We start from the raw sequence: 22498 nt of genomic DNA, 5'->3' as shown, positions 1-22498 counted from the left end.
TTTTAAGTAAAGCATGCCTTGGGCGACATGGTCTAGGGCGAGACATCCCTGCCATTGGCAAGGAGTTGGAACCAGATATCTTAAGGTCCTTTCCAACCCTAACTATTCTATGATTCTGTGTAACAAATTCACTCCTTACCACCACTGGTTTCAGAACTTCAGAAATTGAGTCCCATTCCCAGACCTGTGTGAAATTATATGGTTAATGAAGTTATCAATGACTTAATTTATACTGAAGTCAATGAACCACTGCACCTCTGAAAGGGTCTGTTTGATATGGTCTGTTACAAATGCAGATAGGCAACATAGAAGCTCCAGGAATACCTTTTGTGTCAGATACCTGAAAGTCCTTCCCAGGGATGTATGTACCCAGTTTTAGCCTAGCAGGACAATGTCTGAAGGATGCCTTATTCCAGACATCTACTGTGACTCATCTGCCCATGAGACCCTTGGGCTTTGCTCCCTTCATAGTTGGTGAAGAAAGATGAACACTTTGGCAGCATGAGCCTGGAGTGGACATGTAAAGTACTTGGATGAGTCTGCCCTGAAAGTGCCTATTCTGCTCTACTTTCAATTTCTATTAATGTATTTTAATACAATTAATGTATATTAATTTCCATTGAGTATTTGAGTTAAATTGCCCTTTTTCTGCTTTGCACCTGAAGACACTGAGAGCTCCTTGAATTTTCTGCCAATCTGCATCCTTTTATGACTGAAGTGATGCCTATGACAAGCAGTCACTACTAATTCTTTCTTCTGTCCATTTTCTGAAGTGATGGTCTTCCTAACATCAGCCTTACTGTAGGTTCTGTCACTGCTTTCTCACACAGTATTTTTAACTAGATACTGCAAGGAACTTATACTCTGGGGTAACAAGTTAGTGCTGACCCCTTTCTTCCTATCTTTTTTTTCCCTCCCTAGAAAAAGGCCTCTCTTTGCTAGGATACCATCTGTGCAACTATAGCCTGACCAGAAATGTGGTTAAAATGGTTGCCTACCAAAAGTCCTATGAGAAAAGCACTTCTTGTGGAGGATGGATACCGTGGATGGTGTGTCCCCGGACATACTATAAAATGCAGTATCATACTGTTGAAGTCCCTGAAACCATCACTCTTACAGATTGCTGTGAAGGATATGAACAAGTTGGACTCTACTGCTCTTTGGGTAAGTTTTAGTCAGATTAAGAGTTGAAATAAATGATTGAAGAGGACTCACTTGAACTGAGAGGCTTAAATGTTTAATTCAGTTCTGGGCAATAAGTTCCTGTTCACTGAAATGACTGAGTCTGCAAAAATCTACAGTAAACTTGGTCCAACATGGTAAAGAGTAGATAAGAAAGACTAATGCTCCTAATTCTTGCTCTTTGCCACCCCTAGCCACAAATTCACTGAAGTTCCAGGTAAGCATGAAGAAGACAGCTACTTGCTACTGCTACAAGAGCTCATTACTTGTCCCAGTTCATGTCAATCTCTGTGGCCAAGTGCAGTAACTCGTGCAGCCTTGCCTGGTGCTGTGTCTGCTCTGATCGTGCTTGCATTTACAATTGGAGTTTTACTCTCAAAAGTAATTCAGGATGCACTTGGGATAACATCTCCTTTGTTTTGGAGCAGGGTCAGTTCTCAGGATGCAAACCCAATTTTGGTGTTAATTTAAAACAAACTGTGGCCTCCTGGCAAGTTTCTACCAAGTGCTTTCCAATCAAAACTACATTAAGGCCCATTTTCTTAAGGCTTCCAAGGGGTATGTTGGAGGTCTGGAAACTCATGAAAGTTTTAGTGGATCTGATCTAACTAACCTGTGAGTTTTAACAAGATTCTACTCAGGAAGGCTTAATTATCTTTGACTCAACTCATGATGGAAGCTTTTTCTTCTTCCCACATCAAGGCTACCAGTTGTCAATAAGAAATTACCAGTTTTAGCAGAACTTGAGATGTAGATGGAAGGGATTCCTTGGGGAAAAAGAACTTTTTTTTTTTTTTAAATAGATAAAGCCACATGCTTTTAAGCTGAACAGACATCTTGGGTTAGCTAGGCCAGGACTGGGCTGTCCCAGCATCCAAAAAGTTCTGCAGGACATAATTTTGTCTCCTATTTTTGGTATGACATTGCATTTTTTCCATTTCCCCTTTTCAAGTTATGGTTCTGGTACACATAGTCACATCACTGTAACAGGAGGTTGAAAAGGAAAGGTCCTATTGCAGCCTTGGCCCTTCCTTTGGGTCATAAGACTTTTGTGACTCAGACCTGTGGGAATGTCCCCAAACCCACTCCATGGGTATGAGCCATATGTTTTGTCACGGGATCTGTCCAGAACAATGTGTTCATCCTACTTTTAAGTTGTTTCAGAGCATTGGAAAACGAATCTCCAAAGAATTTTTGCCAGGCATTTTTTCAACAGTTACTGTAGAATATTGTGTCTCACAGGAAAATATAACAGAAAGATGGGAAGACAGAAGCGACCATTGTATTTTGCTTGTTCTTAAAATGATTTGCTAGAGAAGAGAAATGAAAGCATAATTAGATACACATCATTGTTAATGTATTGTACCCTGACAAATAACTGTGTCAGCTAAATGCTGAAGAGTCACTACCTAGTTACGGTTGTCTCTATTTTCACATGAAACTCTATGAGCGATCATGATTTTCAAGGTGTTTCAGAGCCTCTGAAAATCAAGACCATCTTCTTGGGTGGAAAAAAAAGTCATCCTGGCAACACTTTAAGTGTTTTTTCCCAGTATAATTCTATGCCTTTTAAAAGCATATGTATGGATATTTTAGGCTTGAGAGTGGTTGATGAGCTTGTTTCATCTAACATTAGTAAATCTGTACATCTCCTGTAAAGCTTAGCTGAAGCATTTCTGCTCTGCCCTTGCCACATTGTTTTTGAGCACTCTGGGCAGACGTGTCTATGAAATGCTGTGGTCACCTTGACTGCTTTCCCTGTCAAAGTTAATTTGGGAATATTTTAGACCATAAAAGGATTCGTATGGATTCTATGTGATTTCTGTGTTTACATTATTGGTATCTTCGCTTTTCAGGGCATTAGTCATAAATTCTATGAATGGTAATGCACTGTCTAGACACAGTCTTAAATAAATGATGAGAAGAGAAACTGGAACTGCTGAAATCACTGCACAGCTTGCTGCTGAACTACTGCTATTTTTCTCTTGACGTTATCCATGTTGGCATGCTCTCTATCCTGCTAGGAGTGGAAAGGTTTCCATGACCTTTCACAGCAACCTGCTCCTGGCCATTCCCCATCTCTTCTTCCTAGAAGGAAACATTTACTCCTGCCTGGGATGTGGCAGGCCCCACTTTTCTTATTTCTTTACTGTTGGGAAATAATGTCTAGGTCATTAGTCCAGTTACTCTGGTAGTTCTTACTATTTGCCTGTCAATCCATTAGAATAATATTACACATGCACACAAACAACTTTTTTAAAATAAAAATTGAAAAGAAGTTAAGTATCTAAAAGTTAGGAAGTACTAGAATTAATTTTAAAGGTAGAATTAAATAGGACAACCCATGTTTCCTCTCCTTGTGCCTATGCATGCAGGTTAGTAAACTCTCTTAATTACCTCATCTGGTACTGTGTTGCTCTGAGGACCACATTTCCCTAAGGTGATCAGGGATGATGGAGCCTCTCTAAGGAGCTCCCCAGCAGCGTGTTGTCCTGGCATCCTCATTCAGTGTGTGGTGCAAGGCTCTGCTGAGCCTCTCTCTCAGCAGAAAAATATTTATCATGTTTTTAGGTGAACCTTGGGGCAATTCACATACAGCAATTTGTCCTCATAAAGCCTGTGGGAAGGGAGGGAGGTTCTCTCTCTTTCACAGCTGTGCAACTACCTGTGGAGAAACTGAGATCAAATAATTTCGTGTGCCCACTTTCAGACACCTATGGTGTGGTTTTATTTTTTTATTAAATTTATTTTGATTTCTACTTTCAGAGTGCTTAGTGCTGCCTTTAACAATTTGTGTGGTTGGAGCACAGAGCCTCATGTCCATGGTGACTCTGAGCAGTCCTCCAACTGCTAGGCACGTCCCAGGGCTGCAGGACCTGTGAAGCCCATGGCTCTGACAGGTTGTTATGAGTTTGTTGTACAAAACTTTCCCAGCATTTTGCAGGATTTTTTATTAGGTAGAGATAGGGTCCAGTTCTCCAGGCTAGTTTCCAGCTGCTTAATGAATGGTATGGTTACTTCTGGTGACTGGTTTGCTGCCCACCTTCCACCTTACTGCATAAGATGAAAATAAAAAGCTTTCTTATCTGCCATCCAACCCTCTTTGGTCCCCAGCTATAGAGTAAAAGAGTGCAACAGCATGCAATGAAGGCTGGCTTTTAAGCATGTATATACAAAAATACCTTGAAATAAGAAGGCCCAGGCAACCTGTATCCTGGAGCTTCATGACTTGAGAGTACTTGATTTAAACAGAGTATGCTTTGTGTGCATAACTTCCTATGTTTTTCAGGAAAACAATTGTAAAGTAAAAAGCCCTTTCATTTTAGGTATCCAGGTAACTCCTCAGAGGGGAGGGGCTGGGACCTTCCAGAGCCTGCGTGCTGATGTTCTCGTGCTGAGTCTCACCAGAGCAATGGGGAGCTGTGGCATGGTTGTCTCCCCTGCTTGGGCAGTGATGTCACCAGGGACATGAGACCAGCACTGCAGCATCAGCCTGGAGTGGAAAGGTGCCAGAATTCACCCAGAAGCAGGTGTCTCTGGCTGCCCTGCAGTTTGGGTCTCTTCTGTCCCTCAGCAGCTGCAGAAATGGGATTACAGGTGTCCCTGCCTATGGGGTCTGCTCCTGCTGAAGAATTGTCTTGTCCTTTTTTGAGCCCACTGAAGCTGTCTGTTTCCACATGCCGTGTGCCAACAAATTGCAGGTCACTCCCATTTGCGTAAAGAAGTGTGTACTTTCACCCATTTTATTACTGTGGGCTATGGTGAATACCAGATCCACTTTCACCTTTCATCCCTGCCTTTGGGATTTAGTAAACCTCAGTCACATCCCCTTCAGCCTTCCCCTCTACACAGCAAAATATCCCAGCCTTTTCAGTAGTCTTTCCTTGCAAATTATCTGCTTCAGTCAGTTACTCACCTCATGCCTTTCATGACTTCATCAACCCCAGGGGGAACAGGGGTTAATGCAGTCATCCATTTTTTCCCCCTGAGTTCTATCCAAGTTGCAGGCTCACCATGGGTTCCTGCCTGCTCTCCACTGATTGCCAATGTGAGCACCAAGTGGGCAGAACACATGGCATGGTGACACCGGCAGGATGAACCCACTGGAGGTGGCAGTGGTTAGATTTCATTAAATTTCTTCCAGCATGCACAGACTGTTTTTGTGCTTCTAAGGCTGTGTTCCCTCAATGTCCAACAGCTGTGTCCTTGATGAATTTCAGCCCATGGCTTCTGAATATGTCCTAGTGAATGATATGGCTTTTCATAGGGAAGAGTGTTAAATACTTGTTAGATGCTGACACAGCACATCCTGGCACTGCCCTCCATCCCAGTTAACCCCTGGACAGGCAATAGGGATGGAAAATATCGAACGGAGCAGGTAAAGTCTAGCAGTGCCCAGAGACCCTGTAAACAGGGTCATATGATGAAAACCGCCAGTCTGCCTTTTTAACAGGCTTTGCCAGCAGCCCCTGGTTTGTCTCCACCTTCTGATGCCTGAGATGAGTGCAGGGTGTTGGTCAAAGGCTCTGCTGCACCCTTTGGATGAAACCTGTCCCTTCCAGGTGGAAGGAGAAAGAGGAAGGGGGTTACGGCTGAGCTAATGGTGTTCTTCAGCATCTATTTCCTGGGAGATCCACCCACCCTGCGGTCACAGCAGACACGGTGGCTTCCATGCAGGCAGGCTGGTAACTGACCTTTCATTGCTAAGCGCTGGGTGCTACATTTCTGCTTCTGTACATTTATGCGAATAACAGAGGAGAAAAGCTTGTACTTTATCCAACTGACAGAGGAGCTGGCTGGCTTGCTTTCCAGTGCTGGCACTGTTGCTTGGTAGGTGACTGTCCCAAATGTGATTGAAGTGGAGAACATAAATTGAATTTCAAAGTGCATCTGGCACAATTAGGCAGAAATGTGATGTGAATCCATCTGTTTCCACTGATGCGAAAATGATGACCTTTTGATTTTAGATAAAAGGCTAGTGTGGCACTCAGCCAGGATTCAATAGTGTTTTCTGAGATTGCATGTGACTCATTAAACCTTTTACACTGCAGTTAAACATGCCAAAAAAAAAAAGACCTAGGTGGAAAAAAGCGGCTTTGAACCTCAAGCCTGCTTGAACTGCACCAGAACCTCAGAGCCAGAGGAATTTACATGTTTCAGTCCAGCTTACCAAGATCCACCTGGTTTGAATAGTAAGGAGCACTGGTGATGTACTAGTATTGCAAAATGCCTTGGTGCTCATGTCCGTGCAAGCTCCCAGTGTGAGAGGCTGCTTAGCCTCCCTGCTCAGGAAGCTAGGATGCAGCAATTACATGAGAATGTGAATGTGTGGGAGACTCATCTAAGGGCAACTGAGGCCATATCACACCTTATTGTGTCTTTAGACTAGAAATCAGGAAGAGGCTTTCTAGTAGTAGAACCTGTTTGGAGGAACAGCCCATAGTGCCAGCCCCAGAGCCAGTAGCAAAGGTTTCTGGTCCATGCTGGGAGGCAGAATAGGACGGCTGGGGCTTGCTGGACCCAGAAGTAACTTGAGTAAGGTTGCATGGGTTTGAGTTTCCCCCATCCTCCCACTGCAAACCCAGGCCTTTGATTCAAATTGATTTTTGGTGGCAGAGTTGGTCATGGGGAAGGTTGAGGAGGGCAATTATTTACATTTTTGTTTTTCTCCTGGCTGACTTTATTTGCCCAGATCAAGAGTTTGTAGGACCAAAAATCTGTAGGTTCAAAATGAATGGAAAAGAGAAATCTTTGAGGTGGATTGGAAAGACCAGACCTGAGCATTACTTGGAGCTATGTTCAAGAGTGTGGGTGAAAGTAATTTTTGTAGAGCTTAGAAATATTTTCTCTTTTCCTGCGGCAAAGAGTATGCGCTGCCATTGAACCAGGGCCACTGTCTGCTCTTGGCTTGGGAAACAGCAACCTTCTGCATTAGCTACCCTCTCCACAAGGCTGTCCAGCATGGGCTACTGACCTCCTGGCGTGGCTGGCTGATACAGAGCACGTGCTGCCAGGCTGCAGACCACAAGCTCAGTTCTTCTCTCCTGGCCCTCTCTGTAACCCAGTTACGTGCACATGAGAACAGCATTGTGTTTCCACTCTCATTTTCGACTACTACAACTAATGGTTAACTTTGTTGTAACAAAAGATTAAATGAAAACTCCTGATTTCTAGCTCAGAAATTACCTGTTTCCTTTGCTCATTATATAGTATTTGTATTAGTCATAGCTGACATCAGGTGCATTTTCTGTTTTGCAGTGCTTCTAGTGTCACCACATTTAGAAACACTCTCTCTCACTCTTCCCTGCCCCCCCCCATCTATCCATCATTATCAATGGAAAATTATAAATTAAAAATTTATTTAACAGAAATTTCATGATCAAGAGAGAAACCTGAGAACATTCACACTCTTGAAATGAAATAATGGTATTTTAGGCTGCTATTTTCTCCCCATGAAAACCTCAGAACAGACGCACTTCTAAAATGAGGAGGAGGTGTTTGATATAAATTCAATTGCACAGTTTTATGGAAATATTTTTCTGTATTTTTGTTCTCATAAATGTTTTTGTTATTTAGCACTCAATAGATCCAGTGTATTTGCCTCAAGACCTGGTTCTTGTCCAATGGAGAATATGGAAACATCTGATTACCCTTGCACTTTCGATACTGAATGTCCAGGGCTTAAAAAATGCTGCAACTCTTCCAAAGGAGCAGGCTGTGTGGATCCAGTGCCAGAGGGTATGTTACTGATAAATTCAAGACTGCTCCTAACAGAAATATGCATAAGTTTTCCTTCTGAGGGTGGGAGTGGGCAGGAAAACTGTTACCATAGCTCTTCATAAAACAAATACAGGAATCTGCTTCGGATCAATTCCAGGATATTCAGCTTCAGTATTTGCACCTATGAGCACTGAATGGTGTGTGGGTTCTGAGGGACCAGTGGACCTTCCCTGGCTTCTTCTCCTTCTTTGGCACTGTTGCCTGCAGCATATGGCAAACAAGGCCATAGATGATGGCTGTGCGTGGGCCCTTCGTATTTGCCAAGTTAAAGCTTGCTTTGGTTTCCTAGAGCCCTCCTATAGCTCTGTTGCTTTCTATAGCATCATACCCCAGATGACTTGGCTGTTTTCATTTGTACGCTTCAGGAAGAACGTTCTGGTACAATGTGACAGTGCTTGTGAAAATGGATTTTAATGAATTAATCATAGTGGATTCCCATCTTCTGAATCATTCACGCCTTTTGCACTCCATGGTATGTACAAACGTAAATGCTCCCCTGTGTTGTTTGTTTCGTCCACATTTCTGTTACTCAGTAACCACCACTTGCTTCATAGTCCTCAGTGCTGGGTGCAAGCTTGCCAGCTAGTCTCTCCTGCTTTGTTCTGCCAGATCAGGGGTATTTTGCCCTAATTTGTTCCTAATTACTGAATGTCAGCTGCATCCTCAAGCAGCTCAAATAACATTGATTTATCAGCTTATTTAGGAAATTTTTTAGGTCTCTTCCAAGGGCAATTTAGAGACATTCTGAAGTACAGGGGTTTTCCCTGCCTACGTGATGCTTGCTCTAGCTGTGTCTCAGTTCAGTTTTCGGTCTATGACCGACCAGCTCTGGATTTCAAGATGTGCAAAGCATGATTTGACCAAGGGAGTTTTAAGTTAAACCTTTCAAGAGACAAACTTGATCTATGGCACCGGGACCTACAGGGCAAGTGGTATCAGCAGTGCCAGAAGTTTTGCTGTGAAAACCCAGGATTACCACAGGGGACTGTGTCTGGGTCAATGGTGTTCCGTTGTCGTTTTTAGCACAGAAGCAAGGCTTAGGGAGACAACAAGATGCTGCTTGTGCTCTACAACCAGGGTCATGTGCATGGATCAGCAGTGGCCATGACAGCAGTGCCATGCAACAGCAGCACAGCATGTATTTCCCTATCCCTGACACAACAGATAGGAAGAGTCTGAGGCAACCAAGAAAAAATATAGTCCTAGCAGAGGTGTAAGAAAAGAATGAGATACTGAAGTGTTTGTGTCCTTGTTTTCTAGATTACTGGTGCATTAGAGCCCTTGAATGCCTCCGTGCACCATATCCAGAGTAACCATGCAGAAGTATATGCTGGGACAGTGGCCTCCCAAGTTCTCATTGGACTGCATCAACCAGCTCCGCTCATGCAGGTTTCTTCTTCCTTGAAGGACATCGTGAAGCGCACATATGAAGTGATTGATACAGAAGTGCAAGGTTATTTATTATAATCCTGTGGTGGAGGGCAACTTTTTTAGGGGATTTCATCCCTCTTCACTTGGTGTTCCATCTGTATGATTCTCCATTTACTTTCAAAAATAGTACAGCAGATCTTGTAAACTTTGTAAATATGGCCCTAACCTTTCCATTGTAAGAAGGGGAAGCTTGTAGTTAATTTGTAGTTACTTTGGAGAGAATATTTGGAGGGGAATATTCCTGATTCCTCAATTAAATTTATTTTCTCCTAATAGCATCTTCAGAGGAAAAAGCAAAGATGCCCGTATTTGTAGCACAATCATTAGTTGTATTAAACAGGCTCTTAAAAAAAGCGTTTTCTTGGGAAGCAGATATACTCTGTTTTTAGGGATGTGTTACTTCCAGTAGCTTGCATGAAACACATAGTATTTATAGTCTGTTTATCACTATGGCATATTATTACCTACTTTTAAAATGTTATGTGAATAATTTAAATATATTCAGTTTAAATTATTTTAATCTACTTATTACTATGTAGTTATCTGGACATTCTCACTCCTGAAATACATCAATAAGCACCATTGTCATCACTTCTTATTCTGTATCTACTTTGGAAAACTCAGCCCAACTTTCAGAGAAATCTGTTTCAGGGAAGAGCAGCATTCTAATTTCATTGCTCCCATATACATCCAGAATTGCTTCAGCAGAATTACTGCAGATTTACACTGAATGTATCATATCCAGAGCCTAGTGTACATACATTGTAGATCAGTCTTGATGCTGCTATCAGTATTTGTGCCAGGTGTGTTTCTCTTCTTAGATGTCAATGAATGTTCCTATGCTGAATTCAATGCTTGCCCTGAGAAGAACACCTGTGTAAATCTGGAGGGTTATTACAGCTGTGAACCTCAGCATGGACATGCAGATGTCATTCCTCACCAGCTGAGAGGAAGAAAGGAAGGTATAAAACATAAGTCTCACCTTGGGAAATACCAAGAATGTTTCTGCAGAACTTTGTGGTCTATCTCAGGCATCACCTGCAAGGCAAAGATTTCTGGAGCACTCAGTGCCCCTTCTCCTCCTGTTGGGAGAAGATGCCACATCAGCCAGCTGTTAGCTATTCCTGATTGAAATGCAGTGTATTTATTTCACGGTTTCTAGCTGTTTCTCTATCTCACCCTGGGCTGTCCTCACTCACCTGCCAAAATCTCTAGTTTCAGACCCTGTTGTGAGTACAACTCCCCAGCTTCCTGGGAAAATACAATTAATGATACCATTTGTCCGCAAAGTCTCCTTCCCGTTTTGACTGCGTGACTGCAGCCAGGACTCAATGGTTGTATAATCCTACCCTGAGCTGCTGCATTGTCCCTGAGTCCTCTGTTGGAGGCAGAAGTTTGGCAATGGGTGAAATAATACTTTTCAGTACCAGTTCAGCAAAATAGAGAGGCATGTGCTTAGATCCCACAGACATCAATGGGCCTGCTAATAGGCTTTAAGTTAATGAGATAAGTAAGTGCTTGCAGATCCAATGCCTTAGAAAAAAATTTTGCAATCCTTTAATCTCAAAAATAAGATAATGTATTACTTCATGCTTTTGTGATATGATAATACGTTTATTTTGATTTCTATTTCTATTACATCTATTGCTGCTTTTCAGCTGCAGAAAACATGAATGGTATTGTTTTGTATTTGCTTTGTTAGGAACATTTTAACTCTTTGATAATGTTATTTTCTCCCAGTCATGGCAGCATCTACTCCAAGTTCAGCATTAGAACCTGTTAACACCAGCAATAGCTCCGTGCTTGTAAGAGATTCAAGGCTCTTATCCGTAACTAACCAATCTACAGATACTGGGTGCTGTAAGTAACCTTGAGTTTGCATGAATATTGTCTTGCTCTTAATTCAGCCACTGTTTTATCCTATATTCCTGGGGCTGGTTGAGTTACAGAGGGTGTTCACAGAAGCTGGTAATAGTTTTGGAGTGAATCTCTACCTATGGAAATGGAGAGAGGTTTCCCCAATGGGACATTCAGATCAAGGGCTGTGGTGCTGTGAATTGACCACTGGAGAAGCCCCACTGTTATTCCCATGGCTGCTGAAGGGAACTGGCCTTCTGGAAGTGGAGGTGGATGCACTGGGCTTCTTGAGCTATCTATGCCTGGTGAGCCATTCAAATGCAGGTCTCACCACAGCACTTGTACCAGATAATCCTCCAGCAGAAGCAGCATACCAGTGAGGGCTGTGCGAGGCCAGCACCACTCACTCACTCACCCTGGACCCAGGTCACTGCATGTCCCAGGCTTGTCCTGGAACAAGGTGTGGGAGGATCTGCTACCAACCAACCACAGGAGCTCCCACTAGCCACAGCCACCAGGATGCAGGCCTCTTGCTTTTGAGTCCATGAAGATGTTGGTGGGGGACGTGAGTCAGGGAGGTTGGCTACAGCTATGCTTCACTGGAGTTAGCCTTTGTGAATACTCTCCCTGCTATACATTATACCTCTCTGAGGGACTGATGGGAACAAACCCCTGTAGATTTGTCTTTATGTGGGTGACTTCAGCCCTTTCAGGCAAGAGTTATCACAAACCTTTTATACAACACGCTGTTCTTCTTGTGGGTGGAAATACTTTAAGTAGTTATTTTCTTAATTCAGAGAGACAGGCTGAATATTCTTGATCTTCATCTACAACTTCTGATCTAAGCTGAAGCTAGAGGAATTAAACTGAAGTCCCTCTAGTGCTGGGGCACTATGGCTTTGGGGGTGGTTGGCAGCCATCTGCCTCAGAGTCACGGAAATAACTGTGTTCTATTGAAACAACTTAAGAAAACAAACTTTTTTCTCAGGCTAATCATTAGCATGAAAGAATTGAGGTTATGGCAATAGCATATGCCATGGTCTCTAGATTAGTGTGTGGGATGATGTTCACCTCACCTGACTCCAGTTGTTTACAGGACTAACGTCTAGCCTGAGTTCTCTCTCTAGTTAGTGGAGACAGATTGGATCTGCTGTAGGGCAACTAGTCCTACACAATTTAGGCACCATCTCCTCCTCCTCCTTTGAGGGGAGGAATCATCTCTGAAGGGTCCTGTCTTTTCCCATTGACATGACAATGGTTGCACTGGACTAGAGTAACATAAATAGGTGAAATGCTGGCTGCTGCTCTGCCCCCAGCCTCTATAAGATGGGGTCTTGTGGGGTTTCTCCAGGTATAAATCAAGGCAGTCTTTGCCTGAAGAGGTGCATTTTTATGATCAAAGTGACAAGAAGCAAAGCAGGTGTCAATTTTTGTAGAGTACACAAATTCACTATTCCAAATTTATTCCTGTTGCTTGAACCTGTACCTCTCTGTCTGATTGTCAGTGTTACTAGAGATCCAATACAAATACTTCTAGTAAAAGGAAATAAAAAGAGTAAACACCAAATTAATCACTCTAGTGGGATGGTTCATGGATGAGCGGACCTGGTAGCGTGAGAGACGGTTCTGTCCTGATGTAATGTAAAGAGGAGCTTTCCCTATTGATTATCGAAGAGCTTGTCTGTAATGGATTTACAATAGGACAATACTTTAGAGATTAAATGCTCATTTTTCTTGATGACCCTTCCTGGGACTGCAATAGATCCCTCTACAGTTAGAAACCACCGAGTTTTCAGCGTTAACAGCAGCAGTTTTGAAATGTCCTGGCATGTCACTTCTACTCTGAACCATACTTTCCAAGTCCAAGTGTTCAAGGGCAGAGAGATTGTACAAAACCTGAAGACAGAGGAAATGAAAATGGATGTGTCTCAACTGGAAGCAGGTGTGATGTATTCAGTAGAGGTCAGCTATGAAACCTGTGGCAAAACCAGCATCTCTCGTCAAAATGTTAAAACAGGTAAATAGCCACTTCAAAATATATACACATTCTCTCTTCCCTCTCTCCCCTCCACTCACTTGCAGCTCAGCAGTGATCTATTGGGTCCTCCTTGAACTCCATTTCCCACCTTCCCACCTCCTTCAGCACTTTTTGCGTCCCCTACCCCACTATTTGTGCAACCTGGACTACCAGGCAGCTGAGCTCTGGCCTTAGTTGATAAAGCAGGGCTGGAGCTGACTCAGGCTATTACAGATATCAGACTAAGCTAGAATACTTTTCTGTGTGTGTGTGCCTGGCACTGCATTCTGCTGCCGCCCACCTCCCATCAAACCCCAGTTTTGTCAGTTGATGGCTGTGGCCAGTGAGAAATCCCGTCAACTGGTTTCTCAAGGGCTCAGCTGAGCTAACAAGACTGCCCAGAGGAAGGCCAGATTCAGCTGAATATTCGTGAGTGACCAGGATTAAAGGGAATAACAAGGGCTGTGTAAGAAAGCTTGCAGAATACCTGGATAATTTTGTTCAACTTGCTCATGCTTCTAGCAACCTGAGACCCTAGTGTGTTGAACAAACATATTTTTGCTTTTTCTTTATCCTTAAATTATTTCCTAAGCCTTCATGGAAATAAAGAAATAAACCTCTTCCCATTTTCTTCAAAAAGCAGGCAGTGAGCTATTTAATACTGGCCACAGTGAGAATGCTGCTGTTTATATTTATCCATAAAAGCCTTCCCTTTGATCAGATGAAGGGTGACTCCAGTTTGGGTCAGAAGGAAATTACTCCCTCTGTAAAGGGAAAGTAGGAGGTCTAGTGGTTATGGAAACAGGGGGCTGGACTTCAGGGTATGAAGTTGGAGCCCTTGAGAAAATTAGTGGTTATTAAAATAAAAGTTTTCCAAAGATCAGTCCAAAGAGTAGCAGCCTGAGATTGATTTTACAGGTTAAAGTGACTATAGATTTCTTGCCTCTTTGTTTTGGTTCATGTGCTCTGTGTGTTATTTCTCAGGGCTCACCAGAGAGAGAAGTGGCATGCACTGTTTTTGTTGTTACTTTCAGTTGAAGAATATATTCACTATATCTGTACTACCAAGATCAGGGAAAAAAAAAAGAAATTGTGACTGGTGGACCAGCGATGAGCTCAGAGGCAATTCAACCCTGGACATAACTCAAATGCGGGAGTTATGTAGGGTCAGGACCTTGAGGGCATGTGTATACCCAGTTCTCATGCAGTTCTAATTGGGCACCTAAATGTCTCTATAGACGTAATGTAAGTGCATGTTCTCAATGCACTTCCTCAATGCACTTCCAAATAGGAAGCTTGTAGCAGAATATTTGCTTTATTTTCTTAGTTTAATACCAAACTTTCTCAGTCTTCTCCTCACCTTCTCCCTTCATCATCTGAGATTCTGGACTGTTTGCTCTGTTTTGACTGAATCCTTTCATCTTCTGCTTTGTCACTGTGATTTTTAATATTATGTCCTACAGAGGCCAAGATGTTTGGTGTTACTCTGAAGATTCTCAACTACAACTTCACTGATGATTTAAAAAATTCCAGCAGCTCAGCATACAAAGAATTTTCAAGACTGCTGCTTACAGAGGTAATGCTAAAATATCTGTGGGTAATCATATAAACGTTTCTATATATATGTATAATTTTTAATTTAGAATTTATTTAATGTAATAGGTAATTTTATGCCTGGCTGAAATACACCTTGTAACTGTCACTGTTTCCTGTGACCTTTCTTTATAATTAAATCAAAATTCAGCTGACTAGACAGATCAAACCCTTGGCCTTATTAGCAATAGAGCCAACGAGAATTTTCCCCTACTGAGGAGTAGGGGAAAATTAAAAATGCAGGTATGCAACAGGGACCCTTTCCTTGGATCTATAGTTTGGCAACAAATGACATTAAATGGACTTGAGGCTTTTTGATAGATTATTGAAATTACATTGTTGGCATACATTTCAGCGCTGTCCTCTCAAATGTCTGACTGCTCTCAAAAGTCTGTCTTCTTTTAGGAAAAGTGACCAGATCAGGCTTTCTTCTCCAGCCCTATTCATTGCATGAACACATGTAGCCAATGTCCACGCTCAGGTGTAATCAGCCAACAAAACTTGAGTCATGAGGTCTATTAGCAGCCCTCAGCTTCCAGAACAGGGGGAACATTTCAGATGCAGTAATCTCTAGTTTTGCTGTAAGAACAGTGGCCATACAGAGGAATTGGGTTCTCCATCCAAAACAAGACTTTCCTAAATCAAAGGGTGACTCATAAACATTTGTGAATATAAATCTGAGGAAAAAAACCCTTTCAAAGGCAGCAAAGGAGACATTTGCTCATGAGAAATTGCAAGCTGAACTTTCTGACATGGCTTTATTTCCCATCCATTGTTCACTTTTGTTGTGCAGGAGCATTTTTGTGAATTAATCTTCTCTGAGATTGATGCAGACCTAACTGTCATCATGGGGTAGGGAAGGAAAAGGAGCTTTGCCCATCTGTGTTGCTTTTTGCCTCTTGTCTCACTTTCTCTCTTCAATCTTTTACTTGCCTCCCTACCCTGATGTCAGCTTAGACCAGTTAAACATCTTGGTTGGAGTAATTTTTAGAGCAAACTCTGACTGAATGGGAACAAAGCTCCGCTGATTTATGGCTCTGCACTTTGTGCTCAAAGGCATGCTCTGAGGTGTATGTAGGAACAAAAGGCTCAAGCAAAGAGATTCCTTCTAGAGAAGGAAGGTAAAACTGCCAGGTCCTGCACAGCTCAAATGTTGACAGCAGTATGCCAGCTTTAATGTTCAAAGTAACACCATTTGGTCAACCGATGTGTCTACTTACTGGTAATTGTAATATTGCCTTGAAGCTGGGCTGTATCAAACACATTTTCTTGAAGTTATACCCTCCATTCTTCTTGTCTATCATCCTGAGATTTCTTTATCATTGGACTCAGTTGCAAGCTGGACTTGGACTGGTGAGTTTCAAATACTCCCTGTGAGCTAAAGCTATGCCCATACTGTAAATGAAACATTTCTTGAACCATTGCCTGGAACTAACACCATCTGGCACAAACTAGACTCCCAGGGTCTGGTGCAGAGTGCAGAGCTGAATGTATAGGAGGTTTGGGACAAAAAGCTTACATGACATACAGATCTAACGTCAAGGGTCTGATGAATGCAGACTTACTGGGCCAGTTCATCTGTGATGTTGGTAAGCAGGGGCAGAAGGTATTGTGTTCCATTGAGCCAAAATTAAATTTGTTTTGTAAGACCAGTGGTCAGATGGGTACCATTTCCAAGGGTACCTAGGTGCACCAAGGAGAGCCACACTTCCCTGTGCCTCAGTAATCTCTAAAAAGTAAGATTTCTGAAACTCTTTGAATTTTTTCTTTTTACAATATTTTGTATGTTGTGCGTATATAAATCTTTGAAATGGTACCACCATAATTCAGTTTTAGAAGGAGCTATTCCTTTTGGGTTCCTAGTCAGTGATGTGTCTTTCCCTTTGCTCAGCTTGAAAATTCATTTCCACCCAACGTTTCTGCTTTATACAAATCTGGGAAGATGAAAGTGCAGGTGGAATCCCTGCAAGCCGGAAGCATCATTGTGAGGCTCAGAATCACTGTGCAGGATCCCGAGTTTCCAGTTGATGCCTCCACATTTGCCCCAGTGTTTTCTTACCTGCACAATGGCTCAGTGCTTTTGGTGGATCAGCAAAACACTGCAGCAGAAGGTAATTACCTTTTTTTACAAGAAAACAGGGTCTGTATTTTGGTGATGCACGGTATCACCAGCATTCTTTATGCAAAGTACTTTGTAGAGAGACAAAGTGCACAGTTTGTTGGAGGGAAAACCATGATGTGAGAACTCCTTTGTGGGCTTTTGTGCATAAGCTCAGAAGGGGTCAGAAGAAGAAGCACTGGCTGTCTCCAGGTACCTACCAGCACTGCTGTTTCCTCCCTTTCCTCCTTATGTGCAGTTGGAAGTTTCTTGCACTGAACTGCAGATACGATTACTGTGGAATATTTGTAGCCTTCACATACACATGGCCTCTAGACAGTTTTGTGCTTCAAAGATGTGGGGCTGTATTTGGGCTAGGGTTTAAGAAATCTAACATCTTCATTATAGAAATCCAGCCAGAGAAATTCCCTGATGTCCTCTCAGTGAATAGGACTAAAGAAACATGCACGGAATTTGTGTTAAATAAGGCCTTTGTTTGATCCTTGGTAATCACTATTTTTATCTTCAAAGAGCTAAGTTCTGGCTTCAGGTTTCCAGCTGTCAGAGCCAGACAGAGTTCAGAAAGTTGCCAAAGCCAACAAAATGGGTTATTCTTCTGTCCCATTGTATTAAGCCCTTAAAAGCTTATTTACTGTGCTCAGGAAAAACTCCCTTTGGAGTTGTAGAACACATGGAGGTAAAGGAGAACAGGGCAGGAAAAAAACCAGAAGAGACAAACTGCACTTGTGGTAGCAGATACTGAATTGCAAGATCCTGATGTGTGTCAAAATGTTATTGATCCTGGGCCCAAAAGAGTGATGAGGGAGAAGGCAATAGCTCTGGACTGTTACTTTGATTGCAGAGAACCAGATGGGTTCCAGTAGCACCACTCTTAGCCGGGAGCTCAGCCAACTCCTCCTTATGGGGGAGAGAAAAGGAAGCTATTTCTTGGCTCTACCCAAACAGGCTTTTTTTTTTTTTTTTGTAGAAAATAAAGCAAAGGAGTGAGGCACATGAAGAAAAGTTTTGTATAATGGAATGTTTCACTTCCCGATCCCTGAGAGTCCTGGGACATACCCTTTGATAGTAAGCCCACACAGATCCTCTTGCATCAATGGAGCAATGTCACCTGGATCCTCAGTGGAGCCTAGCCACCAAAATGCTATGTGTTTGGTTTAGTGACAGTGGCAGAGGAGGGAATTTGACTTCGAAACAGCAAGGGTGAGAAGTAAGATGGGATAGCATGACTGAAGGGAGTGGAACAATTGCATCTTTCTTTGAAGACCCATAAATTATTAAGTTTACTGCCATGATGAATAGAGACACTAAAATGTCTATCTATATGTGAGGCATGGTAGGAAAAGAAAAAGGGATGTGTGCTGAGTCAGGGCCAAGATCCATCTAGCACAGTATGACGTCCTCAGTAGCACCCAGGAGCCAACTCCTGGAGAAATTGAAATAAGAACAATACAGCAAGTGTAGACAATGCTTCTCACTAACACTCTCTGAGCCACCAACTGTTTTCTGCTCCAGGACTCCCTGAATCCAGGGTGATTTCTTTGGGTTTCTCCCCCTTGGGATCTCCATGAAGTCATGCAAATATTCACCATCTGCAACATCATTAGTCAAGGAATTTTGCAGAGTTTTACCCATTGTATTTACCTTTTAAAGATATAATAAGTAATCAGAGCAAGTGACAGTAAGCACTGAGAACATTACTGTTTTGGCCTAATGCATGACTGAATGTGGCCATCAGAGGTGAAAGAATTTGCTTAAAAAGCCATGCTAAGTGATGAGAAAGGAAACCCTCAGAGACAGTGGAGCCAGTGAATGTAAATCATCTGGCAATCATCGCAGGAGCATCTCTCTGATGGTGTTTGAAGGGTCACAATTACTTCATAGCATAGTAAGGCATTAATGAGTGCACTTTCATTGCTGTGTACTTCTGTATTCCCTCTAAGCGGCTTAGGCTGTAACATAATAGGCAGATGCAGGCCATAGGCACAAGAAATTGTCTAATGAAAACAATTGTGAATGCAACAATTACCTAATGAAGAAGAAAAGAGAAAGAATGGAAATATTAGCTGAAGGAAGTAAAAGGGGAAGGCTGTCAGCAAGCAGAAAGATGAACGCATGTATGTGCATGCACACACCTACTCTGTGCTTTCTGTTTCTAGACTGGGACTTTTCTTTGTTCCAGAGAAATAATCAGTCATTAATCTCTGTGTGTTTGCAGAACAAGCACTTACAATAATGCACGGTTCAAAACAATTTTCTGGCCTCTGATCAAAATTATTTGTCCAAGGACACAGTTTTCAGTCTAGTTTTCTGCTCTCCCTCACTTACAGCCCTGAGGCTGTCAAGGTGTATGCACAAGAGAGTGCACACAGGGAGGGCTCACATGAGATTCACTGAGATTATTCATTTCCAAAGCATTTACTTGGCCTTTGCATGTTTGCTGGAACAGGATGCGAATGGTAATAAAAGACACTACATCTAAATCCCTCAAAAGGGAAGAGACTCAGCGATAAAATATGTCTATGTGAGAAGAAGCATCTCAAACTGATTCAGAGCAGCTGAAATTAGACATAAGGGACACCCTTAGAGCATATTCATGCATTGATGAACTAAGGATCTCTTATCTGAGAATACCAGAAAGAGGTCACAGTTTTACAGTATTATCTTTGACAAGAAATCTTCTATAAAAAGAGTTTTGCCCTTAGCACTTCCTCTGTTGTGAACTGAAGAGTGCTTCTAATGGAGTCACTTGTATTTACCTTTTATTTGAGGCAGAAGATTATTTGGATTATGTCTCTATTTAATATTCTATCTACGGGTAGCTAGTTGTAACAGTTCTATTCATTACTTGATGTATCTGGAGGTATTGAATGCAGAAGTTGGTATAATACATGCTTTTGATATAGCTATAGTACAAACCTGCAATATTTTTTTCACTTCAAGTAAGTGTTTACTTAAAAAAATGTTAAAAGTCTTTACCTGGAGAAAATATTTTTTAGAGTATAAAGACAAAGGTTGATTTTTATGTGAGAGAATAACAACACAGACAGTGCTCTGCATCACTCAGGGCTTGGCTGTCAGGTAGGTGATGAAAAAGGAAAACCAGATTCATAAATTCAAAAACTGAAGAAAGGACTACTTCAGGATTATTTCTAGCTTAATGCAGCCAGAAGGGAGGCTATCTGACCAGTGTTCTGGTTTTGGTCTTACAGACTGGGATGAATGTGCTTCTAGTGCAGAGAATGACTGCTCTGTGTTTGCAAAGTGTATCAATTTGATGGGCTCATACAAGTGCAGATGCAAGACAACCATGGATACCAATCCATCCCGACCTGGAAGAAACTGTGAGGGTGAGCAAAAGTCTGGCATGTAGTTTCCCTTTGCCATGAAAGGTTGGAATTTTTTTACCTCTACATTTATTGCAACTATTTATATAGCACACAATGTGTATAAAGATGCACCTTTGCAATCTCTGGCTGAAGGCATATATATGGCCTGTCTCTGAACCTTATATGTATCTTCAGGTGAAATCTTTCTGAGATCCACCTTTGATTACCCTACTGATTGACTGCTGAGGTACATAAGGCATACCTTTCCCTCTTTTGGTATGTCTGTGGCTGATTTCCTCTCACTGTAATGATCCATGGCCTGCCAACGAGAAGAAAAGACCCAGGAATCAAATCTGTTTCTTTGTGTAGGCACAAACCAGGTTCAACATCATAAAAATCACATATGCCACAATGTGTTAACTAAATATCCAAGAACCATTCCTGTAATGCTATTATGCATGGCTGAGTGGTCTCAGCCCCATTTTCAGGCCAGACCCTGGTGCATCTTCATCTTGTTTGAGGTCCTATTTCAATGCGTGTTTGCTGTGTTGCAGGTGAGGTTGTGGACCCCCTCACTGAAAGAATGGCTCCTGAAATAACAACCAACACAGAGTTTGCTCCTGAAGAAGTAAGGTCTGCAGACTCCGGTTCCCCTGCCACCACAGATATGGTGGCTGCTATAGGCTCTGAGACGAGCACTGCAGTACACCTCCCTGCTGCATCGCCCCTGGGTGATGAGCAAGCACCCTATGGCCATTCTCCCACCAGTGTTCTTCCAAACCCTTGGAAAAAAGGACTGACACCACAGATGGACTTCAGCAGGGACAACAGCCCCATGGCCACAGGGGCCACAGTCAGCAAGGAACTAGATATAAGCACAGAGCAGCAGGCAGCTGTAAGTCCATCACAGCAAAGCTCTGTGGCAGAGGCTTCCCCCAGTGCATTGCAGGAGGTAACTGCTCTCACAAATGCACCCATGGGCACAGTTGGGCAAGAGCAACTCAGTTCGTCATTGCTGGTGTTTCCAAATCAAACAGCTACAACCAGAAGTCACACAGCTTTTGATGTGCCTCAAGCCAACTCTCAGGGTGGCCCCAGTACCACTCTGCTGGCCATAGGGAATGCCAGTGTTCCCACTGCCAACACTACTATCAGAGCACATGTAGAGATGGGAAGAGAGAACGGCTCTTGGTCCGAAAAATACCCTGAAGCTCTGGGATCACCAGCTTTGCCAGGCACCTCTCCAGCTCCCAGCCCAATGCCAGTCCCAGCCAAGGACCGCAGTGAGTATACATTTGGCAGGGGTTGCATGCATAATAATCTGGCTGCATGAGAAACAAAGCCTCACCCAGAGTCATGAAAGATACACAGTTGGAATCAGCAGTATAGGATAAAGGTGTCTGAAACTAGTTTTTCTATGCAAAAATTATTTTCTTGTGTGAAACAGCACTTTTTTTCCTAAATCAGCATGTCGAAATAATTCCTCTTTCTGGTAATCTAGCAGTCAGTTTTATAAATTTTTACTCTCAAAATGATATTTATTTGTTTTTCATTCTCAAAGCAGATTAAGCAAATAATACAGTGCACTGAATGTAGCTCATTGAAACATATGCTGCTTGTACATTTGCCACACATCTTGGTTTCTCCTGCATACTCTGGCACCAGGGTGCTGCAGCAGCGGCTGCCCATAGACTTACCTTCGAGACCCAGGAAGGTGAAAGACCTGCTTTCCCATTCCTCTCAGTGGAGGATGGATTAGGCAGAGGCCTGCAAATCCCCTGCAGGGCAGGAGTTGCATGGAAACCTGAGAGACACTTTTTCAAGAGCTGTAATTGAGAGTAACTAGGTTGGCGGGAGGGCTTACTCTGTTTGGGTTTGTGCAGATGTATTGTGGCTAATCAGAGGATTTTCTGTTGATTGGAGCTGAATCATATTTCAAGGTTAGAGTCAGATTTGGTCTTCAAATTACAGTTTAGTTTGGGATAGGTGTGTTGCTGTCTCTGCCCGTGACTAAATGTACTTTTTCTTTAGTGTGCTAGTGATACCTATTTCAGTTTTGTGTCTGCTTGTGTTTATTCTGCTTCTCATGCCACCTACATCTCTCCAGTCCCAAAATACACTCCTCTCTTCTCCTTCCTCTTCCCCTTCCCTATGAGCTCCTCCTCCTGGGATCTCCACTCATCCAGCCCCACT

General features: G+C 42.6%; 1 protein-coding gene across 1 annotated transcript in view; it reads left to right on the top strand.

Annotated features, from left to right (window-relative positions):
* UMODL1 (uromodulin-like 1) overlaps window positions 1-22498 on the top strand; it is a gene marked incomplete at its 3' end in the record, with an annotated part of 41430 nt that overhangs the window by 3973 nt on the left and 14959 nt on the right. The window contains exons 2-12 of the mRNA XM_010023254.1: window positions 922-1164; window positions 7759-7920; window positions 8328-8434; window positions 9223-9415; window positions 10215-10355; window positions 11134-11253; window positions 13013-13267; window positions 14731-14843; window positions 16752-16971; window positions 20189-20326; window positions 20860-21588. Of these exons, the coding sequence (XP_010021556.1) occupies window positions 922-1164; window positions 7759-7920; window positions 8328-8434; window positions 9223-9415; window positions 10215-10355; window positions 11134-11253; window positions 13013-13267; window positions 14731-14843; window positions 16752-16971; window positions 20189-20326; window positions 20860-21588 (2421 nt within the window). The remainder of the gene's footprint in view (window positions 1-921; window positions 1165-7758; window positions 7921-8327; window positions 8435-9222; window positions 9416-10214; window positions 10356-11133; window positions 11254-13012; window positions 13268-14730; window positions 14844-16751; window positions 16972-20188; window positions 20327-20859; window positions 21589-22498) is intronic.

Source organism: Nestor notabilis, unplaced genomic scaffold, assembly GCF_000696875.1.
Source record: "Nestor notabilis isolate BGI_N333 unplaced genomic scaffold, ASM69687v1 scaffold16551, whole genome shotgun sequence".
In the NCBI taxonomy this organism is placed as follows: Eukaryota; Metazoa; Chordata; class Aves; order Psittaciformes; family Psittacidae; genus Nestor; species Nestor notabilis.
The sequence above is the reverse complement of the archived record's forward strand: the minus strand, read 5'-3'. Positions and strand labels throughout refer to the sequence as shown.